At 36.7% G+C, this 21,085-nt stretch overlaps 1 protein-coding gene and 1 pseudogene across 2 annotated transcripts in view; both read right to left on the bottom strand.

The window, feature by feature from the left end:
- LOC141442553 (uncharacterized) overlaps nucleotides 1-9,724 on the bottom strand; it is a 64,816-nt pseudogene extending 55,092 nt beyond the window's left edge.
- A 688-nt stretch (nucleotides 9,725-10,412) lies between these two features.
- The window catches only part of LOC141442376 (MICOS complex subunit Mic60-like), a 94,494-nt gene continuing 83,821 nt past the window's right edge, over nucleotides 10,413-21,085 (bottom strand). Inside the window, exons 13-18 of one of the 2 annotated variants that reach the window (XM_074107341.1) lie at nucleotides 19,622-19,759; nucleotides 18,260-18,363; nucleotides 16,438-16,539; nucleotides 14,376-14,464; nucleotides 12,126-12,328; nucleotides 10,413-10,562 (exon numbers count right to left, since the gene is read on the bottom strand). In XM_074107341.1, coding sequence (XP_073963442.1) covers nucleotides 12,151-12,328; nucleotides 14,376-14,464; nucleotides 16,438-16,539; nucleotides 18,260-18,363; nucleotides 19,622-19,759 — 611 coding nt within the window. In that variant the 3' untranslated portion in view covers nucleotides 10,413-10,562; nucleotides 12,126-12,150. Of the gene's footprint in view, nucleotides 10,563-12,125; nucleotides 12,329-14,375; nucleotides 14,465-16,437; nucleotides 16,540-18,259; nucleotides 18,364-19,621; nucleotides 19,760-21,085 lie in introns of those variants that run through there. The other variant, XM_074107342.1, reaches the window with a different exon arrangement.

Here is a 21,085-nt window from a genome sequence, read left to right as displayed (position 1 = left end):
TCAATGAAAACACGTCTTTATATAATATTTTACTCATTCAAAAACCTACTCATTAACACTGGGTGAAGGACATGCCTACACAAAAGGGCATATCTCAGGCAGGGCACTCTGTGTAGTACGATCATTTAACACGCGACTCGTGGGCCGTGGCTTTGCCTTGAGGTAGCTTTGACGTTTCTGAAAGACTAAAGTCCATTCAGGATAACATTGGACTCTAGAAAGTCACAGAAGAAGGGGTTCTAAACATTTTTTGTGAAGGCGACTTTTATTACGAAATACCGATGATGATGATGATAAATAAAAGAAGTAAGATAAAGTCATAATTTTGTTTACTTTGTTAGTAGATTAATACGTAATCTACTTACAAAATAACACAATATTAATGAGTACGTAATTTGCATTTGCATATATATATATATATATATATATATATATATATATATATATATACACCAACATATTAATAACTGTGTTTCGTAGACTCATCCGCTCTCACTCCCTGTTTAAAAATATTTTTACTCGTAGTTTATGCTAGGAAGTTAAAGCTTTTCTCCATTCCAATTTTCATCAAATTTGGTGCAGTGCTTTAGTTGTGAAAAATTAACTATTCGTATAATGATAAAAGGTCATCACATTTTGATTCAAACTGGCGAATAAAAACTATAAATAATGTAAAGAATATTTCATGAGTTAACAATATCATAAACATTCCGTTTCTTGCAGAACGTTCTTTACCTCTGCCTCTTTAGGTATTTTATAGGAAGACGTTTATGTTTTTAACAAAATAGGAAAAGTTTTTTATTTGACTATTTTGTATGTATTTTATAAATAAAAACTACACAATGCTTGTTATCGAATAGATAAACAATTTTTAAGCTACCTTTACAAATAACAAAGTAATAAAGGTTTGAAATTCAAGATTAGACAGAGAAAAACATACTAGCATGTGACTTCACACGCCAGTAGCACCATACTTGCTGGATAGAGAAAAGCGTTTGAGAAAGAGACAGGTATATAGATTTTTCAAAAAATCGCTATAAATCCAATTTTCAACCGAATTAAGTTTTCTCTTCACTAAACACTGTCTGTAATCTATATTTTCATAATAATATTAAGATATGGCAAATTCAGAAGTTGTCAAATACCGTATTATGATATGAAAAATAGCAGTTAATTTCAGTAATATTAATTATAATTGCGAAAGTTTGTAAGTCTGCATGTTTGTTTGTTACCTACTTCTTCAAGTCTTAACCGCTGAACCAATTTAGGTGAAATTCGGTAAACAGATAGTACAAGTCCCGGGGAAGGACATAGAATAGTTTTTATCCCTGAAAATTGGGATGCAACAAAAAAAATAACCTATAGTTTTTATTTGATTTTTGGACAGAATAGGATATCGCTGCTTATCAATTAAAACGGCCCAACTCAAAATCGAACTTTTTTCAGTAGATCACTACTAAAAAAAAAACAAATTTAATTTAAAAATAAAACAAATTTAATTTCAAAATATCTTGTATTAAAATAAACTTAAATACATTCTTCTATGTGCTATTTAGTCCCTTGGTTAATCAAGAATAGCTGTAGTATAAAATTATAATGAAATTGCACATCTTTATATGAATAAAATAATAAAAACAGTGACTACTTCGACTTAAGTCTTAATATTTTTCATTTTATTATGAGCAAGAAAGTCACAAGTCGTAATACTTACACAATAATACAAGAATGTATGACAAATAACGACCTATTTGTGTTTAAGTCATGTGATAAAGCAAATTTTATCACGAATAATGTATCAGATTTTGTGCACAAAATATAACATAAATTTCTCTTTAATAACGGCCCATCGTGTATTGTGCACAAAATTTTCATTAAAATTATTGTCAACAACAACTTCCGACATCGGAGAAGATCATACATTTTGTTTTTAATTGCACATTAACGTTTGCAATACTTTCAATTATCTTCATTAATGTCCTTGTATCCTAGTACAACATCTGTTCAAGCATATACAATCTCATTATTATCGCAAGACTTATAATGTGGACCTTTTATCATAATACAGCATCTATTTAAGCATATAAAATTACATTATTATCACGAGATCTATGATTATGTACCGTATAAAAAACTTTTTAGTGAAAATGAAAAAAAAATGAAAAAATTAAAAATTGTTTATTTCCCTTATTAACTAGTCTACAATTTCCTTTAGTGGTAGGGAAGGGACTTCCTTTTAGGTGAGTAAACTTGTGTTAAGATGCCCCGCTCCTCCATAACTAAGTATTAGGTAGTGTATTTTATACACTTTAAAATAAAAAATTGAGTACTTCAAAAACAAAACATAATACTTGTTACCTATCAAAATCAAATTCTCCTTATATGAACAAAATTTTCTAGGTCATGGGATTCCTTTAATCCCGGTAGTGTTCTTGTGTCATAAAATTGACTGAAATATTATTATCATATCAGCCGTAGGACGTCCACTGTTGGACATGGGCCTCCCTTATAGATTTCCAGTTGCTTTGGTTGGAAATGGCCTTCATCCGATTCCACCGTGAACCCGCGGCCTTAACCAGGTCATCCGTCTATCTCGTTGGTGCACGTTCTACGCTGCGCTTGTCGATTCGCGGTCTTCATTCGAGAACTTTTCGGTCACAATGACCATCTGTTGGCCTGTCCATTGCCACTTCAACGAGCTAATTCGCTTGCCTATGTCGGTTACCCTCGTTCTTCTAAGTATTTGTTTCCTCATTTCTGATTCGATCCCGTAAAGAAACTCCGAGCATAGCTCTTTCCATAGCTCGCTGAGCAACTCTTAGCCTATTTATAAGGCCAATATGACCTCACTGGCAACACACATTGGGGTTAAAAACTTTCGTCTGAAGGCTCTGAGGGTTTTTGTACGAATAGTGGTTGCGGAGTTTCACAAACGCTGCCCATCCGAGTTGGATTCAACGATTGAGCTCCTTTTCAAAGTTAGACCTACTTAATTGGACAGTTTGTCCTAGATATACGCGTCGACAACTTCAAGAACCAAACTCTCAACCATAACAGGGGCAGTCACCATACGGAGATTCGACATGACCTTCGTCTTGTCTGTGTCTTTGTCTTGTCATTTTGAGGCCTACCCGTTGGGAGACTCGATTGAAGCCATCGAGCATCGTGCTGAGTTCATCCATTGACTTTGCCGTGACCAGAATATCTTCGGCAAACCGAAGGTGCATAATGTATTCGCAGTTGACATTGATGCCTAGTCCTTTCGATTCCAGCCAGCCAGCTTGAAGGCGTTTTTCAAAGCGGCAGTAAACAGTTTTGGAGATTTTCAAGGGAATTGCCTTAGAACTCTGTTCCTGTACTCGGACCGACATAGTAGCGTTTCTATACAAATACTTCAAGATTCGATATACCGATAATCATATGGCATCGCTGGAGAGATGCAAGCACTGCCCATGTTTCGATCGAATCAAAGGCATTCTCGTAGTTCACAAATTTCTAGACATAGCGGCAAGTTTTACTCTTCGGTCTTCTGATTGACCTGCCGCAGCGTGTATGTGATCTACGGTATGTACTATATAGCCTTTCCGGAACCCGGCTTGTTCGGGTGGTTGGAAGACATCGAGGTTGTGTTCGAGACGATTTACAATTACCCTGGAAAACAGCTTATAAAAGTATTTTAACAGCGAGATGGGCCTGTAGTTCTTCAATAAGGTGTTATCACCCGACTTGAAGAACAACACCACAACGGTCTTGTTCCATGCTTTTGGCGTAGTACCTTTGAAAAGACGGAGTCAAAGATCCTCTGAAGGATTTTAATGACCGGGGATCCGCCCGCCTTCAAAAGCTCTTAGAACTCTTATTGTTCTTAAGCTTTTTCAGGGCTATCCTTATCTCTTACAGGCTGATGATATCCGGGATATTATTCTTATTAATAAATCCGAGAGGACCTTTCTTCTTTTGCTCTGCCACTTGAAGTTTTTATTGCTAATCATCTCTGAAACCAACTAACAATTTAATTATTAGTTTAACGTGATAAACTAGTCAATTATAATACTAATTGGGACTCTATGCTCCAAAGATACAAACAACCTTTGGCGTATAGAGTCCCAATTAGATATAAATAATTTAAGTACCTACGCCCTCTTTTATTCGACAGACAGGCATATTTAACAATAAAAATCGTTTTCCGTTTCGTAAATATAGGCTAAATTCTACATATGACATAAGTAGTATACTTACTTTGTTCATGAAGAATGTTGCACTTCGTAATGTACCACTATTGCAGAAAAAAAAAGCACAAATAATTAGCTTCCCTTATCGTAAAGATGGCTCTATTTTGCGATTTGCGATGTAGCATTATGGCAGAAACAATAAGCAACGACCCCGCGGGTTATTTCGCGATGTGCCGTTGTTCACCAGAGCATCGTAGTGAAGTTGCCAAAAGCCGCGGCGCAACTGGCATGCGGCAAAATAGTGTCAACCTCCAACCAATCACATAACGGCACAGTGCTGCCACGGGGTAATTTTTTGAAGTAGCGACATGGGTGTCTTATTCACGACAAAGTTTAGCTTATTCTCTACGCAGTTTTATAGTTAGTACGAAAACGTAGTATTTTGCAATAGTGAGTTATTTTAGATAAGCAGCGATATTTTAAGAAACAATTTTCATTGATTTTTAATTTGGATGAGTATTTAATTTTGCATATTTTTTTACGAAATACGATGGATGACGTCACAGTGAGACAGCCACGTTCCATTACCTAGAAAAATTCAGGTTGTACTTGACATAATCTGTGGCATTTGACAAAAATTCAAGCACAGCTAGGGTCCTAAATGAACCATGACAAATAGTTTTATTTATTTCTCTTCTTTTAGCTTCGATTATTCTTATGTTTGTTTAATGGTGTGATAGTAAATAGATATTTTTTTTAATCTGATATTTAAATTCTTTTGTATTTACTTGTAACGTAGTATTTAATTATTTAATTTGTTAAAATATATTGGAAATACTCGTATACATTTCGGACTTTACGATAAATGACAACTGTTTAAAGCCGGGTGCGCATCATGTGATTTAAGTTCTATCTTTGTCACTCTTTACTATTATAAGCAGGACAGCAACCTTTGAAACTGTCAATTTGCTTAAGAATGTAGACCTGCTTTATAACTGCCTTTGTGACGGGACACTGCAGGGGTCAAATGAGGGTCATTACTTAATTTTTGTTTATTTAATTCAGTTTATCACATTTTTGGAATCTGATTTCTGAAAACGCTTCACAAAGCCTATTTCTCCAAATAGTTTTCGATATATTATATGTTGTCAAAAATTGAGACATCCCAATTGCATAGTTCCCGCGGGATAGCAATAAACGAATTCTACGAGAACGGAGTCGCGGGCAACAGTTAGTTAATACATAATTGAAACTAATATTGACGTCATCGATATTTTAATTAGAATTAAGTTTAGAACGTATACAAAAAAAATGCAATTTATTAAATGACTTCCTAAAGCGTGCATTATAAAGAGTCTATTTTCCTTCTGTCCATTCCTATATTGAACAGACTGTAGTGATGTGACAATGTTTTCCGGTATGAGTCGACCCTTAGATAAAACCCGGATTTTTAATCCGATAGAAAAAACGTAAACAAAGGTGTTGCCGTTATCAAAAAACAAACGCAGAATTCAAGATATTTTATTCTTTCCACATTTGCCAGAAATCGACTTCCCATTAAAAACTGTATTTTAATCCAGATAAAATATATTAATTTACAAGGAGAATACACTTTTTTCGTATGCATAATTTATTTAGTGTCCTGCGGTATTCCACCCGGGTTTTAAGCTGTGGGCCGCTTGATGCGAGAATCACTCAGTGCACTCATTCGAGACTAAATTCGTAATCGTTTTCCAGTGACTCTTGTTCTGTTATTTTTTTTACTGTCCACATTGGTGTTATATTTTTTGTAGTTAAGTTGTTTATTGTTAGGGTTTCCGTTGTTTTTCGTTCATTGTTGTATGAATGGATGGACTCGAGTCCGAGTACTTCTAGGTCAAAAGACGACTTTTATAAGTTGTCTCCCGTAAAAACGAGTATTTTATCGAAAATAGACAAAACATGGTAACAACAGAACTTTATATAAGACTAGCTTTTGTCCGCGGCTCCGCCCGCGTGGTATTCGGTTATCGCGCGCTGTTCCCTCGGGAACTGTGCATTTTTTCGGGATGAAAAGTAGCCTTTGTCACTCTCGGGTCCATAAACTATCTCTATGCCAAAAATCACGTCGATCCGTCGCTCCGCTACGGCGTGAAAGACGGACAAACACACAAATATACAAACACACTTTCGCATTTTTAATATTAGTATGGATTTTTAGCGGGCCCATATCTTGAAATCCCCTGAAAAGTCACTTTGACAATGATGAAACTTTGTTTTCATTTTTTCCGTGAGATTAAAAATCCGGATTTACTTAATTAAAAACGGGATGAGCCCTTAACCTACCTTTACCTGAAATTTTTTCTGCCAAATCGTCCGGGAAGGCGAGGAATCACGTATAGCACACTTCTACGCATTCCCGCACACTTATGTCAATAAAAATTCTATCAAGACAAAATCGTGACACAAATGTAAAAAACGCACACCAATAAACATTTTGTCGTCATCATCATCATCTCAAGCCTCTCTCAACCAATTTGGTGTAGGCCTCCTTCAGCTTTCTCCACGTTGTACTATTCTGAGCCGTCTGCATCCAGTAACTGCCCGCAACTCTCCCGATGTCATCCCTCAAACGCATCTGAGGTCTTCCAACCCGTCTCTTGCACCCCCACGGCCTCCATTCCAGTAAAGCCTTGCACCACGAGTCTGTTTTTCGGGCAACTTGACCATTGTCACTTCAGCTTGGCTACCCGCTTTATAATATCGGAAACTGCTTTGTTTCCTCAACCAGTTGTTAGTCTTCCGATCTCGTAATGTTACTCCCACCAGCCTACGCTCCATAGCCCTTTGAGTGACTATTAACCTCTGGAGAATAGATTTGGTTGTCACCCAAGTTTCCGCTCCATACGTCAGGACTGGTAAGATTCACTAGTTAAATATACGTGCTTTTTGACGACTAGTAAGATTCATTCTGAAAGCAAAGTCCAACCTCGCGAGAGCTGCCCAGCCCAGACGTACTCTCCTGCCAATTTCTGTTTCCTGGTTTTCCTTTCCCATTTTAATCACCTGACAGTACCTAAACATACTTTTCGACCCGCTCCAGCAGCGATGCACCGTTGAAGGTAACTATTGTGGTACTTGTGGTATCAGTTGTCATGATCGAACAGCACTATGACAACTGCGAATCGGACATTTGATAACCTTGCACCCGCTATCGAAAGCCCTTTGCTCTCCCAATCACGTTTCTTAAAGATGTCCTCCAGAACCAGAGTAAACAGTTCAGGTGGGATTGGGTCTCCCTGCTGGACCCCCCCCTTCTGATGTTAACCGGCCTAGTGTATCCACAAGGGTATTTGATATTCTGTAGATGATTTTTCGATCAGCACTCTCATAGTCAGAATATGATCTAGTGCACTGTAGCCCCGTCTAAACGCGGCTTGCTCCTTTGGCTGATAAAAGTCCAACTTCCGTGTTAGGCGGTTAGTCGAAACCTTAGAAAAGAGTTCACTGCATTTTCTCAGTTCTTCGGGATTTTACCCACCAAGAGGCACCTATTCAATAACTTCGCTAGATTAGTTATTAACAAATCGCCGCCTTCCCTAAGCATTTCCGGCAGTATTCCATCCTCGCTCGCAGCTTTGCCGTTCTTAATTTCAGATAATGCCTTCTTTATTTCATCACAGTCTATATCAGGCATTTCTTCTGTTCCGATATTCATTATTCTACGGCGGTTTATGTTGTTCGGTTTCTCTGTCATAGGAGAGTACGATACCTGATAATACTTCTCGATTACTTTAAGGATATTTAACCTATTCGTCACTAAAACACCATTTGTGTCTTTTAACTTTGAAATCTGTTCGCTTCCCGGCTGGAGATACTTACAGAAAGCTTTAGGTTCTTGATGTTTTTCGATAACAGACTCGACTGTGCCTTCCTTCTATTCCTCAGTGTCCCTCTCCACATGTGTTCGTGTAGTTTTACAAAGTTCTCTAAGCTCACTTCTGTTTTTACTACCATCTGAAATCATTTGTCGCCTCTGCTGAAGTAATGCTTGGGTTTCCCGGGTGAACTTTCCCCTCTGACCTCTGCCTTTTATGGCTACCTTCTGAGATGTTTCCAGAACGGCACTACGGAGGCGATCACTGAATTCGTCCATATCCTCAGTATCCGAATCAATCTTCAAAAGCTCCTCACCCAACAAGGTTTTGTAATCTGCACCGTTTATTCTGAGCCTTAGCGGGTCGATCCGGTTACCCTTGCTTTTCTTCAGTTTGTACCGCTCCAGTTTGGCATTTAGTATGATTTTGGCTCTTATGAGTCGGTGATCACTACCTGTATAAAACAGCCAACAGCCAACCACTAACAGCCTTATTCATAATAAATCCTTAATTGAGGTTTGATTGGTCTGTTACTTAGAAGACTGATTAAGCTTGTTAGACGGTTGTCAAGAAGTATGATTCATAAACGCTTGCTAGCAGTCAGCTAGTTGTTGAGCTGCTGATAGACGGATTAGACGCGTTATGTTGGCCATCTTGACAAATCAAAGACAAAAAATGGCCTCATTGATAATTAAATAGTTATTTGTGTCACAAGGGAGCAAAATAGTGTATTTACGGCGAGGGCGTACATTGAATCCAGAATGTATCGAAGGATTCTACAATAGAATCCTGAGCGTAGCGAGGGATTCTAAAGTAGAATCCTGAGCGTAGTGAGGGATTCGAGTGTTAACGCCCAAGATGAAAATAATTTTGCTCCCGAGTGGCTCATACAACTTTTCACACCGAGCATTAAGAAACTTGATAAAAATATTTAAAATATTATTAAAGAACAACCAGCGTAGAAAATGGCGTGGCTTTACAATAATCACGTTGAAAAAATGGCATTTGCAATAAAACACTTAGAAAAGCCTTGAACAGAAAAGTTGCACTTTGCTCCCTCTCGTCAGGGAGGAAAAGTTACTTTTCTGAAGGAGAGGTGTGAAAAAAAAATTGACAGCAGTGACAGCAAATGAGCAGGAAAAAAAATAAAAAGCGAGATGTTTGTTTTCCCGCCATTTCCGATCCGCATGTTTATGTTGTACCTACCTAAGTGCAAAAAGCCGTAATTATGTTAATCATCCTATTTTTTTTTTCATATTTATTGATAATAAAGTAGCAGTAATAAATACCTAAATTTAGAGGATTTTTAAATACAAATTCCTGAAAATATTTTTTCCTGGATTTTTTTAATCTTTGCATAACCACATATGCCACAATTACTTGAATGGTTATTATAGTGCCAGTCACACTTAACATCACGTATAATACTCTTTCAGATACTGAGGCTATGGTCTTAATTTGGTGTTCTAGGTGCTTATTAATTAGGATCCCTATGCTACGCTCGATCCTTCCTCCCATCCTCACTACCCTTGTGAAAGAAAGTATTCCCAGACTGCAACCTCACGCACGCCTCGCCCGGTCGTCTCACCTCACACAGGCCCAAAACGTCCCATTTTATTCAGACATCTCGTCGAGGAATTACACCTCCGTGTGTGCGTACATTGTATGACCCAACGTGTAACGTGGTATTATGGGCATGCTTATGCTTCTTGTTTTGTGTTTTATTGTAACAACTATAACTCCCAGAGGTTCTTCGCACCCCTGAACTGGACCCACGCTGCTGCTATTGTTGGGTACTGCCTGTCCGCTGGGAACTCGGGGCCATTTTTTATTGTACCTACTTTATCATGTTTATCTACTGAAGGGTTTTAGACGTTTGACTCATCCGCCTGCCTAGAACGTCCTGATGAGTGAGAAGTAACTCATAGAGAGTTGTGGGCGCTACCGTTGATCTACGTGAGATTCCTCCGCTACCGACGACCCTAGGTGATTCTTCCCTCTCTGAAGATCACCAAGTCAGCAGACCAAAGTACTGCTCTGTTGACTCCCCCTTAAACCCATCACACACAGAGGATGGGCGCGAGTCGTGCGCGGGCCCGCGACGGGCGTATTTGCATGGCGGTATATGGACGCCATCACACAGACGGCCGTCGTCCGTCGTCACAAACAGAACACGCAGTGCCCTTAGTGTAAGTTTTCGGTTACAAAATAGGTACGTCTCGATCGCGTTCGCGTTAAAATCTCAATTTGTATGCAAACACGAACAGCGCCTCTAGCGGAACGTTTGCGATGTTCGTGTTTCCATACAAATTGAGATTTTGACGCGAACGCGATCGAGGCCTAGGAATCAAATTAACTGACCGTAAATAAAGAGAAACAAAACAACGAGATTTAAGAATACATTTAGTAAAAAGATTACAAAGGGTTAACAAAAGGAATGTTATAAAAGATATCAAAGTAAACTACGCATTTTCTTGCATCTTGAATTCTTGCAAAATAGGCAATGTTCCGTCGAAACGGGGTGCGTTTTAATCATCTGATAATAAAAATAGTAAAAATTAGTAGTTCACCTTTTATGCAGTAGGCAGAGTGCAGTTGAAGTTCGGGAGGAGACCTTTGCTCAGTAGTGAGACAGAATGGGCTAACAATAGGTAATAATAATAGACTAATAATTCAGCAAAATAATAGATTATTACAAAACTAGAGTGGTTAAAATACAAAAAATAAACTCAAAACACAGAGATGCCTATTTATCGTACGAGCTGCAATAATATTATACCTACTACCCAAAAGAATATGGGCCACGTGAATTTCATTGGTAAAACGAAAAAATAATAAATATTACAATTCTTTATAATATTCCTTCCAAGCTAATAATTCCAAACTTATTTTTTATTTAATTTTACCGTTGAAATTTAAGTGGTCCTTATATCTTTTTCCCTACCTAATACATTATTTTTCTCAAACATCCGAGGAAATGTCGTGATTGTCTTTTGTTTTGTTTCATTGGGTTTTATTTTATTTTTTATTGACTGTCTTTTTTTATTGAATATCTCAAATATTGTCAATTGTGTTTTGCTTCTTTTCCTTTGTACAATAAAGAGTTTACATACATACATACATATATACTAATATTATCTATTTATCTATGGCATACTGCCAATTGAGAAAAACTTAGTTTGTAAATGTGAATTTACTTTTTAATATCTTATTTGACTAAATTATTTAAAATCAGGTATTCAATATAATAAAGAAGGATTGAAATTTATTGTTAATAATGTATTAAAATAACAAATTAATAAGGTATCGTCACTTTTTAAATTAATAAAATCATCTCGAGATTTGGTGGCAAAAACATTAATCCGAACAGATTGCAAAAAAAAAATATGAAAAAGGGTACTTTGGCGGGAATAGAAAAAAATACTTATTAATTATCTTAACTCTTGATTATCTTTTAAACAGTAAGAGTTAGGCCAATAGTGTCTTAGATAAATTAACTTCATTTGACCTGTAGATTGTCCCCTTAACGGATATCAAAAATAACATGGTGTAGGTATAACTCTAGGCCGGCAATCCCCTATTTCGCGGCCTCTGCAGTAATGTACTATTATTTAATCATCATTATACTGGCAATACCAGTGACAGATGGAAAAGCATTTGTTATTCCGATTTAAAATAGAACTATCGTTGATTAGCTCACAATTATCTTTGATCTGTAAAATGATAAATGTACTTTCATATACGATTTACTAATTTAACTTTGTTTAAGTAAGTTTCTTTTACGAATCGACAAAGGATAATCGAATTATTGGTATGATCGGGAAAATGGCGGTATTTGCTTACACTTTCTTTAAAATGGTCTGAAATAGGTTATAGAGGTAGCTGTTTTTTTTTTAATAATATCGTCACTACTTTGAAAAAAATCTCGTATCTAAAATCAATATGTCAACAAAATGGAACCTTGACATAAAGTTCACCCAGAAAAATTATCTATTTTGAGGTACGAGTTTTTTTTTTAAGTAGTGACGAAATCTCCCTGATTTCTCCCTGATCAGCTAGCTGCCGTTGTGTTGTTCCAAGGGACTCGTCTTTTACTTACTGTGTACTTGTTATAAAGAAGTAAATCAGATATACTGCAGTCCCAAGGCGGCCGCGTGTGCTAGAACTGCCTCCGCAGCTTGCCTGATCTCAAGATATGACTTGGCGTCCCGGTGCCAGGTCTCGGCAGCCATCCGGGACGCTCCTTGCAGTGAGTTCACGTAGTGCAGGGCTGCGGCTATATTCCCTCGCTCCACCCAGTACCTGCACATAAGGTGCCATGACAATTTATAATAATTATTAGGGCCCGGAATTTTGCGTGCGGCTATTGACAGATTGTAGGGAGAGAGCACCGCTTTTTATCGATATTATCGATATTATCCAACTATTATCAATGTGGTTAATTTATCTAAATAAAATAACACTTGCAAGCAAATACCTACTTAGGTTATCAACTCTTTATATATATCTCATATGTATTCGTAGTTATAATGATTTCAATAAGGCAATTTAAACGGATTAAACTTTCCGATAGGTATTTCGAACTTTTTTCATCAGTGACCGCTGAAAAAAGTATAGCCATAAAGTTGAATCATGACCCAGGGTGGAACCTTTTATTAAACAATTTCACTATGATTTCCTTGACAAAAGTATGAGATGTCAACATGACATTATTAGCACAAAGGTTCCACCCTGCCTGGGTCTTCAATTTGTTCGACTGTACGTATTTATTTATTTATTTTATTTATTCATTCAACAACATTGATACAGTTAGTATTTCACTATTATTAAGACTTATTGTGATACTGATCCAGATAAGCGTTTAGAGACAAGTGTGCAGTATTAACAGCCCAAAAAGGCCAAGGCCTGTGTTAGGGCTAGTTACATATAAGCGTCATCATTCTGAGAGAGCAATCGATCGCCGCTTTTGAGCTTTGGTTAGTTTCAAAAATTTAGTTGAAAACAAAAAAAAATATTTCATTATGTATATCTCTTCGTAAAGAAATAAGTACATAAATTATAAACTACTTATTTGTAAATTTAAATTATATGTTAGTTGTTACCAAATTTAGAGGGAAGCCAAATACAGTCAGGGAAATAAATTCTGGTAGAAAGTGTTAAATTCCGAAAAAGAGAAGCCCTAAATAAATTTCTTACTTTTGGTGATTAAACTATTTATATTTAAGTGCAAAGGATTATGGTATCATCGGAAAGTTTGAGGTTTTATTTAACAAAAATATAAATAAAAAAATTGACGATTTGTCGATAACATCGATAAAAAGCGGTGCTCTCTCCCTACAATCTGTTAATAGCCGCACGCAAAATTCCGGGCCCTAATAGTTACTTTATTTCGGTTTATTTTAGCATTAGAAAAAGGGTATATAATTTTGACGAATATTTATATTGATAAACGCTTGACGCCTGAAGGGTAGATTGCAACCACACTATAATCTGTCGAAATTAATGGTTCCTAACGCATTACAAATGCGGCATGCTAATTGTTTTTATGGATGATAATGAAAAATTAAATATACTTATTGACTGTAACTATAAAAAACAGAAAACAACGCGAGAACACCCAAACAAAACACTCGAAGCGCATTTCAGAACAGAATGGCATTATGGCCGCTGCATCCGCTCGCCAGCTCGGTCACGCGAATGAAAACTACTACTTGTAGTCTAAGATCCGAACTTGAAAAGATCTTCACCGGTCTGATAATAGAATGAAACTTATTTTATAAAAAAAATAGTATATTAGAAAATAGGTATATTACAAATAGATTTACTAAAATAATCCTGGACAGGCTATTTTTAATTATTTTTAAAAAAATATTTTTAATACATTTTTGTTGCATCATCGAGATAATAAGAAAATTTTATATTAACTTAAAGTATAAAACCTATAGAATATGTAGTCGTTGGGTTTGCTATTGTTTACCTGGACGAACTACTGGGTTGCCAGGTATAAACTCAAACAGTTATGTCGATGCGAGTTACTTTCACTTGGTTAGATAATAGAACAAAAATTGTTTTTCAACGTAAGCGCTGATATAGGGTTGTCTGCATTTAATTAATAACTATTAAATTTTTTAAAAAATAATTGCCTGTCCAGGATTTTTTTAGCAAAACCATTTCTAATATAAAAAATTTATTATTAACTACATTTCATTCTATTATCAGACCGGTGCAGATCTTTTCAAGTTCGGATCTTCTACTATTGCCACGAAACCCCTGTGGACAAGCGATGGCTAAAGCGACAGTCACTATTAGCTACAGAACAGCTAGTTTCAATAATGAATCAACGACTTACCTAGCCCTTTGCAATTTGTCAAAAGTGTCTAAATTGTCCACATTTTCCCTGATGGGTTTGTCGACATCTTTTTGTGGAATACCGTTGAGCTGTGAATAAGTAAATCAATGAGGAATCTTCAAATTTACCCGCCTAAGGTGTGCAACTTTTTGGTCTTCCTTCACCCATTTTGGACCGCTAGCTAATTCGAACTGACAGCTTTTGTATTATGAATCACTATGTAAAACTAGAAAGGGGTTCTTGGCCGGCATAATAATATAGTAAGTCAAAGATATACATACATACAAAGATATTATATATATATATATATATATATATATATATATATATATTAGTAAAACATACATATTTAGCCTACCCGATTTAGCCCACCGTAAACAAGATGGCAACAATATAGTAGACGTACGAAAAAGTGACGATATAGATATACAAACGAACTGTACTCTATCTGGTTGTAGTTCTTCTATTGCTCATATTATTACTAATAATAAAACCATGTATGCCTTCTGGACTAGATTATAATCATAATTAGGTGACAAACGGTATTATCCCGTTGAGTCACTGTCCCAGACGTCGACGTTGATATTATTTGAAGAGTAGGTACCCAGAAAGAGCATGTCTAGTGCCTTTTTAATAAGATTATTATCAAAATGTATTATTATCTCGTAATCAAGTATTACTTACATCTCTTACGGGTTTTTTACTATATTTCCATAGTATTTTTTTTTTTTTAGTAGTGTCCCACTGCTGGACAAAAGCCTCCCCTCTTGACCTCCACAACTCTCGTTCTGTGCCCTTAGTGTAAGTTATCGGTTACAAAATACGTCTCGATCGCGTTCGCGTTAAAATCTCAATTTGTATAGAAACACGAACATCGCAAACGTTCCGCTAGAGGCGCTGTTCGTGTTTCCATATAAATTAAGATTTTAACGCGAACGCGATCGAGACGTATTTGGTAACCGAAAACTTACACTAGGGGTACTGACGCAATATCAGGCCAGTCCTTTGCGTACGTGTCCAGATCGTCCCGCCATCTCCTCGGAGATTTTTCTCCTTTTCTTTTCTTCTTTTTTTATAGTAAAATAATATTTTTCCATTTTTCTTATAACTTTTATAAAATTATATACAATATAAGTTAGTATATACAGTAAGTCAGGGTCGCCGTGATCGAATATGTGGAGGACTATAATATTCCCTTAACTTATTTTTACTTTCCAATAAATTATAGAAGGAAATAACGTGTGTTGTGTACGGGAATAAAGTTAGAACCACGGTATAGACTCGCTACTAAATTATACATAAATGATTATTCAGGGTTTCCAGGTTCAATAAGTTATTTGCATGCTATTGACTTTGCATGTTCATAACAATATACTTCCTGCAATTAATTTACCACGCATGTTCCTTTCGTGTTCAACAGATGTGTGGTTCAGTTTTTTGGTAACAATTGTTCTACAAATAAAGACAATACATTGCTACTAGAAATAATTGTGCATATGAAGATAGATCATTTCAACGTATAATTAATTAAATAGCACAATCGTTCCTAATTTTAATAACCCTCCTTCGGCAGTCGGGCTAAAACGCGATTACTCAAAATGTTACTAAGACATGCTCTTTGGGTGTACCCTTCATTATTTGTATACTGTATACTTAGGGGCGGTTTCACCATCCATTGATTAGGGTTAACTGGCGGTTAGGTGTGATGCCGTCTCTATTTGTTTTGTTCGAATAGAATCACATTTAACCATCACTTAACACTAATCAATGGATGGTGAAACAGCCCCTTAATCTCTTTCGTGTCTTCTGGATTGTCGATGTTAATTCAAAAAATTTCAAATTCAAAATTCAAATGATTTATTCAGTAAATAGGCCGCAATGGGCACTTTTACACGTCATTTTTTAAATGATGTTGTGACGTGCGTATACTTATGTCTTTACCGTTTGTCTCTCAATGTATTTCACGTTATTCTTATGTAGAGTTCTAGCTAATTAAAGCCAAGTTTACAGTTGGTATTTCGTTTCCCTGTGTAGCATTGTGGCAGCACCAAACGAAGTGTACCTTTAGAAAGAGCATGAGCCCCTGTAACCAGGACAGGATGAACACAGGCAAAGTGGCGCCCTCTTGCTCCACCAGCGCCACTTTCAGGGCAACTCTCTCCATCTGTCAACATCGTCATAGTATAAGCCACTGGGTTGTACCTTGTTTTGCCTAACAACTTCTTGCTTATTTTCGGTTTGCCTAATTTTAGATAAACTAATATTAGGTACTTAACAAAAAAGGTACAATTGAAGTACTTATACATATTTTACCTAATTTTCAGTTTAGTGAAATTCATTTTATATACAACTTACTTTAAATAATTTTGTTTCGCCTTATTTTAAATTACCTAATTTCATTTTGTATAAACTTATATCTGATACTGTTTGACTGACATAGTTATTTTTCGTCTAACATAAGTTCGGTTCTTCGCTGGCCACTACCGCGGCACGTTCGCTACGCTCGCTCGGCTTGCGCGCTGTTGTAGTCACAGTTTTAATCTTAGGCTACGTATGCACTATGCGGCTAACCGCGCGGTTTTAGCGCGCCGTCCCTCTTCAAAGTATCGTTTGAGAAAGAGACAGCACGCTAAAACCGTGCGGTTAGCCGCATAGTGCGTACGTAGCCTTAGTAAAAACACTATTCGGCTAAGTAATGATTCGTTAAAATAAGAATCGACAGAAGCGAAAAAATTATGTTACGGCCGTGCCTTTGTTTTTGTTTTGCTCGACTTGGCGGGGGCACTGCCGTGCCCCCAGATTAAGGAAAATCAAAATTCGACAAAATAATAATTAAGAATAATGAAATTATACAAATTGACTTTAGATAAACAATTCATTACTCGTATAGTAAAAGTTGTAATGAATTAGGCAAAAAAATGTTAGACAGCTAGATATAAATGTAGATAGGTAGAATAACACATAGGTAGACTGCTTTTTATTTTGATATTCTCACGGGATCGGGCTAAAAACTTGAAATTTCAACCACTTTTTAATACGGCTAAAAAGTTTACAAAATAAAAATAGGTTTCTAAAATAAAGGCGTATTTATTCACCCTAATAAGAACATTTTTAGAACGAGTATTCACACTTGGAATTATTTTAAATACATGTGTATAATATTAAAATACTTGGCTGATTAGTTAGATAGTGTCACAACACAAAAAAAAATTAAAGAGATATAAAAAGAATCGCTTCTAGAGTTTCTTTTGTATGGCTTAACAGTTTTTTTTTATACATGACACTATCCAACTAAAGCAGTGGTTTATCTATTTACATACATAAAAATGAATCACCGAAATGTATGTACGCGCATAACTTCCGAACGACGGCTCCAAATTGGATAATTCTTTTCTTTGTGTCCGTTATTGTCAGGATAAGGTTTGTGTGAAACAAAATAAAATTAAAAGAAACGGGGGCGAATCCGCGGGCCACAGCTAGTTTAAAATAACTTTTAATAAATAAATAAATATCATGGGACACTTGACACCAATTGACCTAGTCCCAAACTAAGCAAAGCTTGTACTATGGATACTAGGCAACGGATAAACATACTTATATAGATAAATACATACTTAAATACATATTAAACATCCAAGACCCGAGAACAAACATTCGTGTTATTCACACAAATATCTGCCCCGGCCGGGATTCGAACCCAGGACCTCAAGCTTCGTAGTCAGGTTCTCTAACCACTTAGCCATCCGGTCGACAACCCGCCCGGTCCGGTTTTAATGTAATCGTTAACTGTTGCGTTACGTTTATTACTCAATCCGTGGGAAGCGGGTTTTCTAAGCAAATTGTTAAGCTTGTCTGCTCTGTTACTCTTTGGTTAGAATATTTACCCTGTGGTATCGTTCCCGCAGCACGCTCTCCGGCACCACTCCTTCTTCCCGAACGGCGGCGGGGATGGACTTCAGCACAGTTTGCACCAATTTGTCGTTGTCACCTACAAGCAACAAGTGAATGTAACATCAGCCAAATATGTTGTCTACCACCTTAAAGCTGATAATCGTTTGCATGTCACAAATCAATAATGCCAAAAGACTTGAACGTTCGACTTTAGCGACATATTCATTTGATAGGGACTTTTTTATGAATTAAATTCGGGTTTTGTTCCGCGTACCTTGATTTTAACGAAGCTCGATATTTCGAGTATGCTAGTATACCTGCAATTCTCCAGTCGTCTCGTGGTCATGGCGCATGCAACTTCCGAAACATCGAGCTTCGTTAAAATCAAGTATGCGGAACAAAACCCATAAAATTAAAACAAAAAAAAACATAAAATTAGTACCTAATGACCGCGAATAGTCTAAAATATTGTGTTTCTAAAATAAGGAACTTGTTCGAAAATTTATAGAAAACATATTTGGCTGATGGTACATGCTTGTGTGCATCATGATCAGAGCTTTAAAATGATAAGATGATGATGGTAAAATGAGTCATAGTTACTTGAAATAAAGTTGATTATTATTATTATTATCTTTTTTATTATTCTTAAGATTAGGTTTTTACAATAGTTATAAAAAGTTAAATACAGAAAAGTACATACAAAATAAAAATATTATAAAAACCTAACCTAGTTTGCCGCCGGTAACGGGCAGGGCCCAAGCTACCGGTGGTCAGGGCCGCAGAGTGAGGAACTCCCGGACGATGCGTGCCATGTCCAGAAGTACCTCCTATTATTATTATTATAAGCTGTTTTAAGAGTTAGTATTTAATATGAACATACCCTGACCTTACATAGCCTACATAGCCTGTATACGAGTAGACTAGAACCTAGAACTTGCAATGACGTAGCTACCATAAGGTCGCGGCGTCGCGGGTGAGCAAAGTAATTGTTTTAGATCATTGATATTGACCTCCACAAAGTAACACCAGATTAAATAAATCAGTAAACGACAGCCTGTTGTGATGTGCTACCCCATCATCGTCATCGTCCCAACCTATACGTCCCACTGCTTGGCTCAGGCCTCCTCTCATAACGAGAGGACTTGGGCCGTAGTTCCCACGCGGGCCCAGTGCGGATTGGGAACTTCACACACTTAAATTGCTTCGTAGGTTTAGCAGGTTTCCTCACGATGTTTTCCTTTACCATAAAGCTCGTGGTAAAAGTCAAATTAATGAAATTCGAAAAACTCAGAGGTGCGAGCCGGGGTTTGAACCCACGATCCTCTCTGCGTGAGAGGCCATAATGTGTTACCTACCAGCAGCCTTCTCTAGTGCCGTGAGCTCCTTGTTGACCTTGATTAGTGGCGCCCCCTTCTTGGTGGCGGCGAGCAGAGAAGCCCCAGCAGTCCACAGCTCTTGGGAGCGTCGCGCTTCCCTCTCTGCTTTCAGACGCTCTATTGGCACCACCACAGAATACTTAAGGGTTTGACTGAGAAAGTGTTCGGCAACAAGAAGCATCTATTTACTCGTACTTGTAAAACCAAATAGTCTTAGAGAACTAACTCCAAATTAGAACGTAGGTATAGACATCCATTTATACAAAACATAAATTTTGAAATGAGAGCCAAGTTCGTATTAAGAATGTGTCACTTGGGCTGTAATGCAAGTTCAAGATTTGACTTGGCTAGCTTTTACATACTGACTATATTATATTTAATAATGTTACTTTTCTAAAATTCGGTTTGTTGGTAAAAACTAGCCAAGTCAAGTCTTGAACTTGAATCACATCCCAAGCGAAATAACTTGGCACCGAGAGTTTATATCTGCTGAGCTGGCAACATTGCATTTTTGTTAGTTTTTCTCGATTGTTCCATAAAAATTGAATAGCCTATGTGTTATTCCAGATGTCCAAGTATCTACATACCTAATTTCATGACTCTAAGCCTAGCGGTTATTAGTTTGAGATTTTATCCCTACCCCGTAGAAATATCGGGATAAAAAGTAGCCTATGTGTAATTCCAGACGTCCAGCTATCTATATACTAAATTTCATGACTCTAAGCCCAGCGTTTGTTATTTAGATATGTTATCCCTATCCCGTGGGAATATCGGGATAAAAAGTATTCTATGTTTGAATCCAGGTTATTAACTAACTTTTCACCAAATTTCATCCAAATCCGTCCAGCCGTTTCAGCGTGAAGAAGTAACTAACATTCTCACTCACAAAATTTCACATTTATAATATTAGTAGGATTCTAAGTTAGCAATAAGATATTAACCCCTGTTTCACCATCCATTGACTACATTTATCCGTCAAATAAAATTAATCAATGAGTGGTGAAACCTTAGAGTCCTTTAGAGTCAAAATAATAAATTCTAGATAGCCACCTATTAAATGCAATAAATCGCTAGAACAGTCACCTGTATTAGTATCTGTCACAGCGGAGCGTGCAAAAATATCTGACACGTCAATCTGGTCCTAGAAATGGAGTCGTATCGAATATTAATGCACTCTTTGTTGTGTCAAACATTGGTGTTGGTGACTGTAGATACGATACAAAATATTACAATAAATGCCAGTCATATAGATACATCATAATAAAGTAGACAATTCAATAATTGACAGTGACATAAAACCAACTCACAATCGAGAACAACAAATACTTTTTCACCTCAGCAGCTCAAACAGGCAGGTTTTGCTATGAGAAATCAGTGAGCAAAATCGCATTTTGCTCACTCCGTGAGACAAAGTAACTTTTTAATTATTTTTTTTTAATGCTG

Source organism: Choristoneura fumiferana, chromosome 25, assembly GCF_025370935.1.
Source record: "Choristoneura fumiferana chromosome 25, NRCan_CFum_1, whole genome shotgun sequence".
Classification (NCBI taxonomy): Eukaryota; Metazoa; Arthropoda; class Insecta; order Lepidoptera; family Tortricidae; genus Choristoneura; species Choristoneura fumiferana.
Note: the sequence above shows the minus strand (reverse complement) of the source record. Positions and strands in the feature narration are given on the sequence as shown.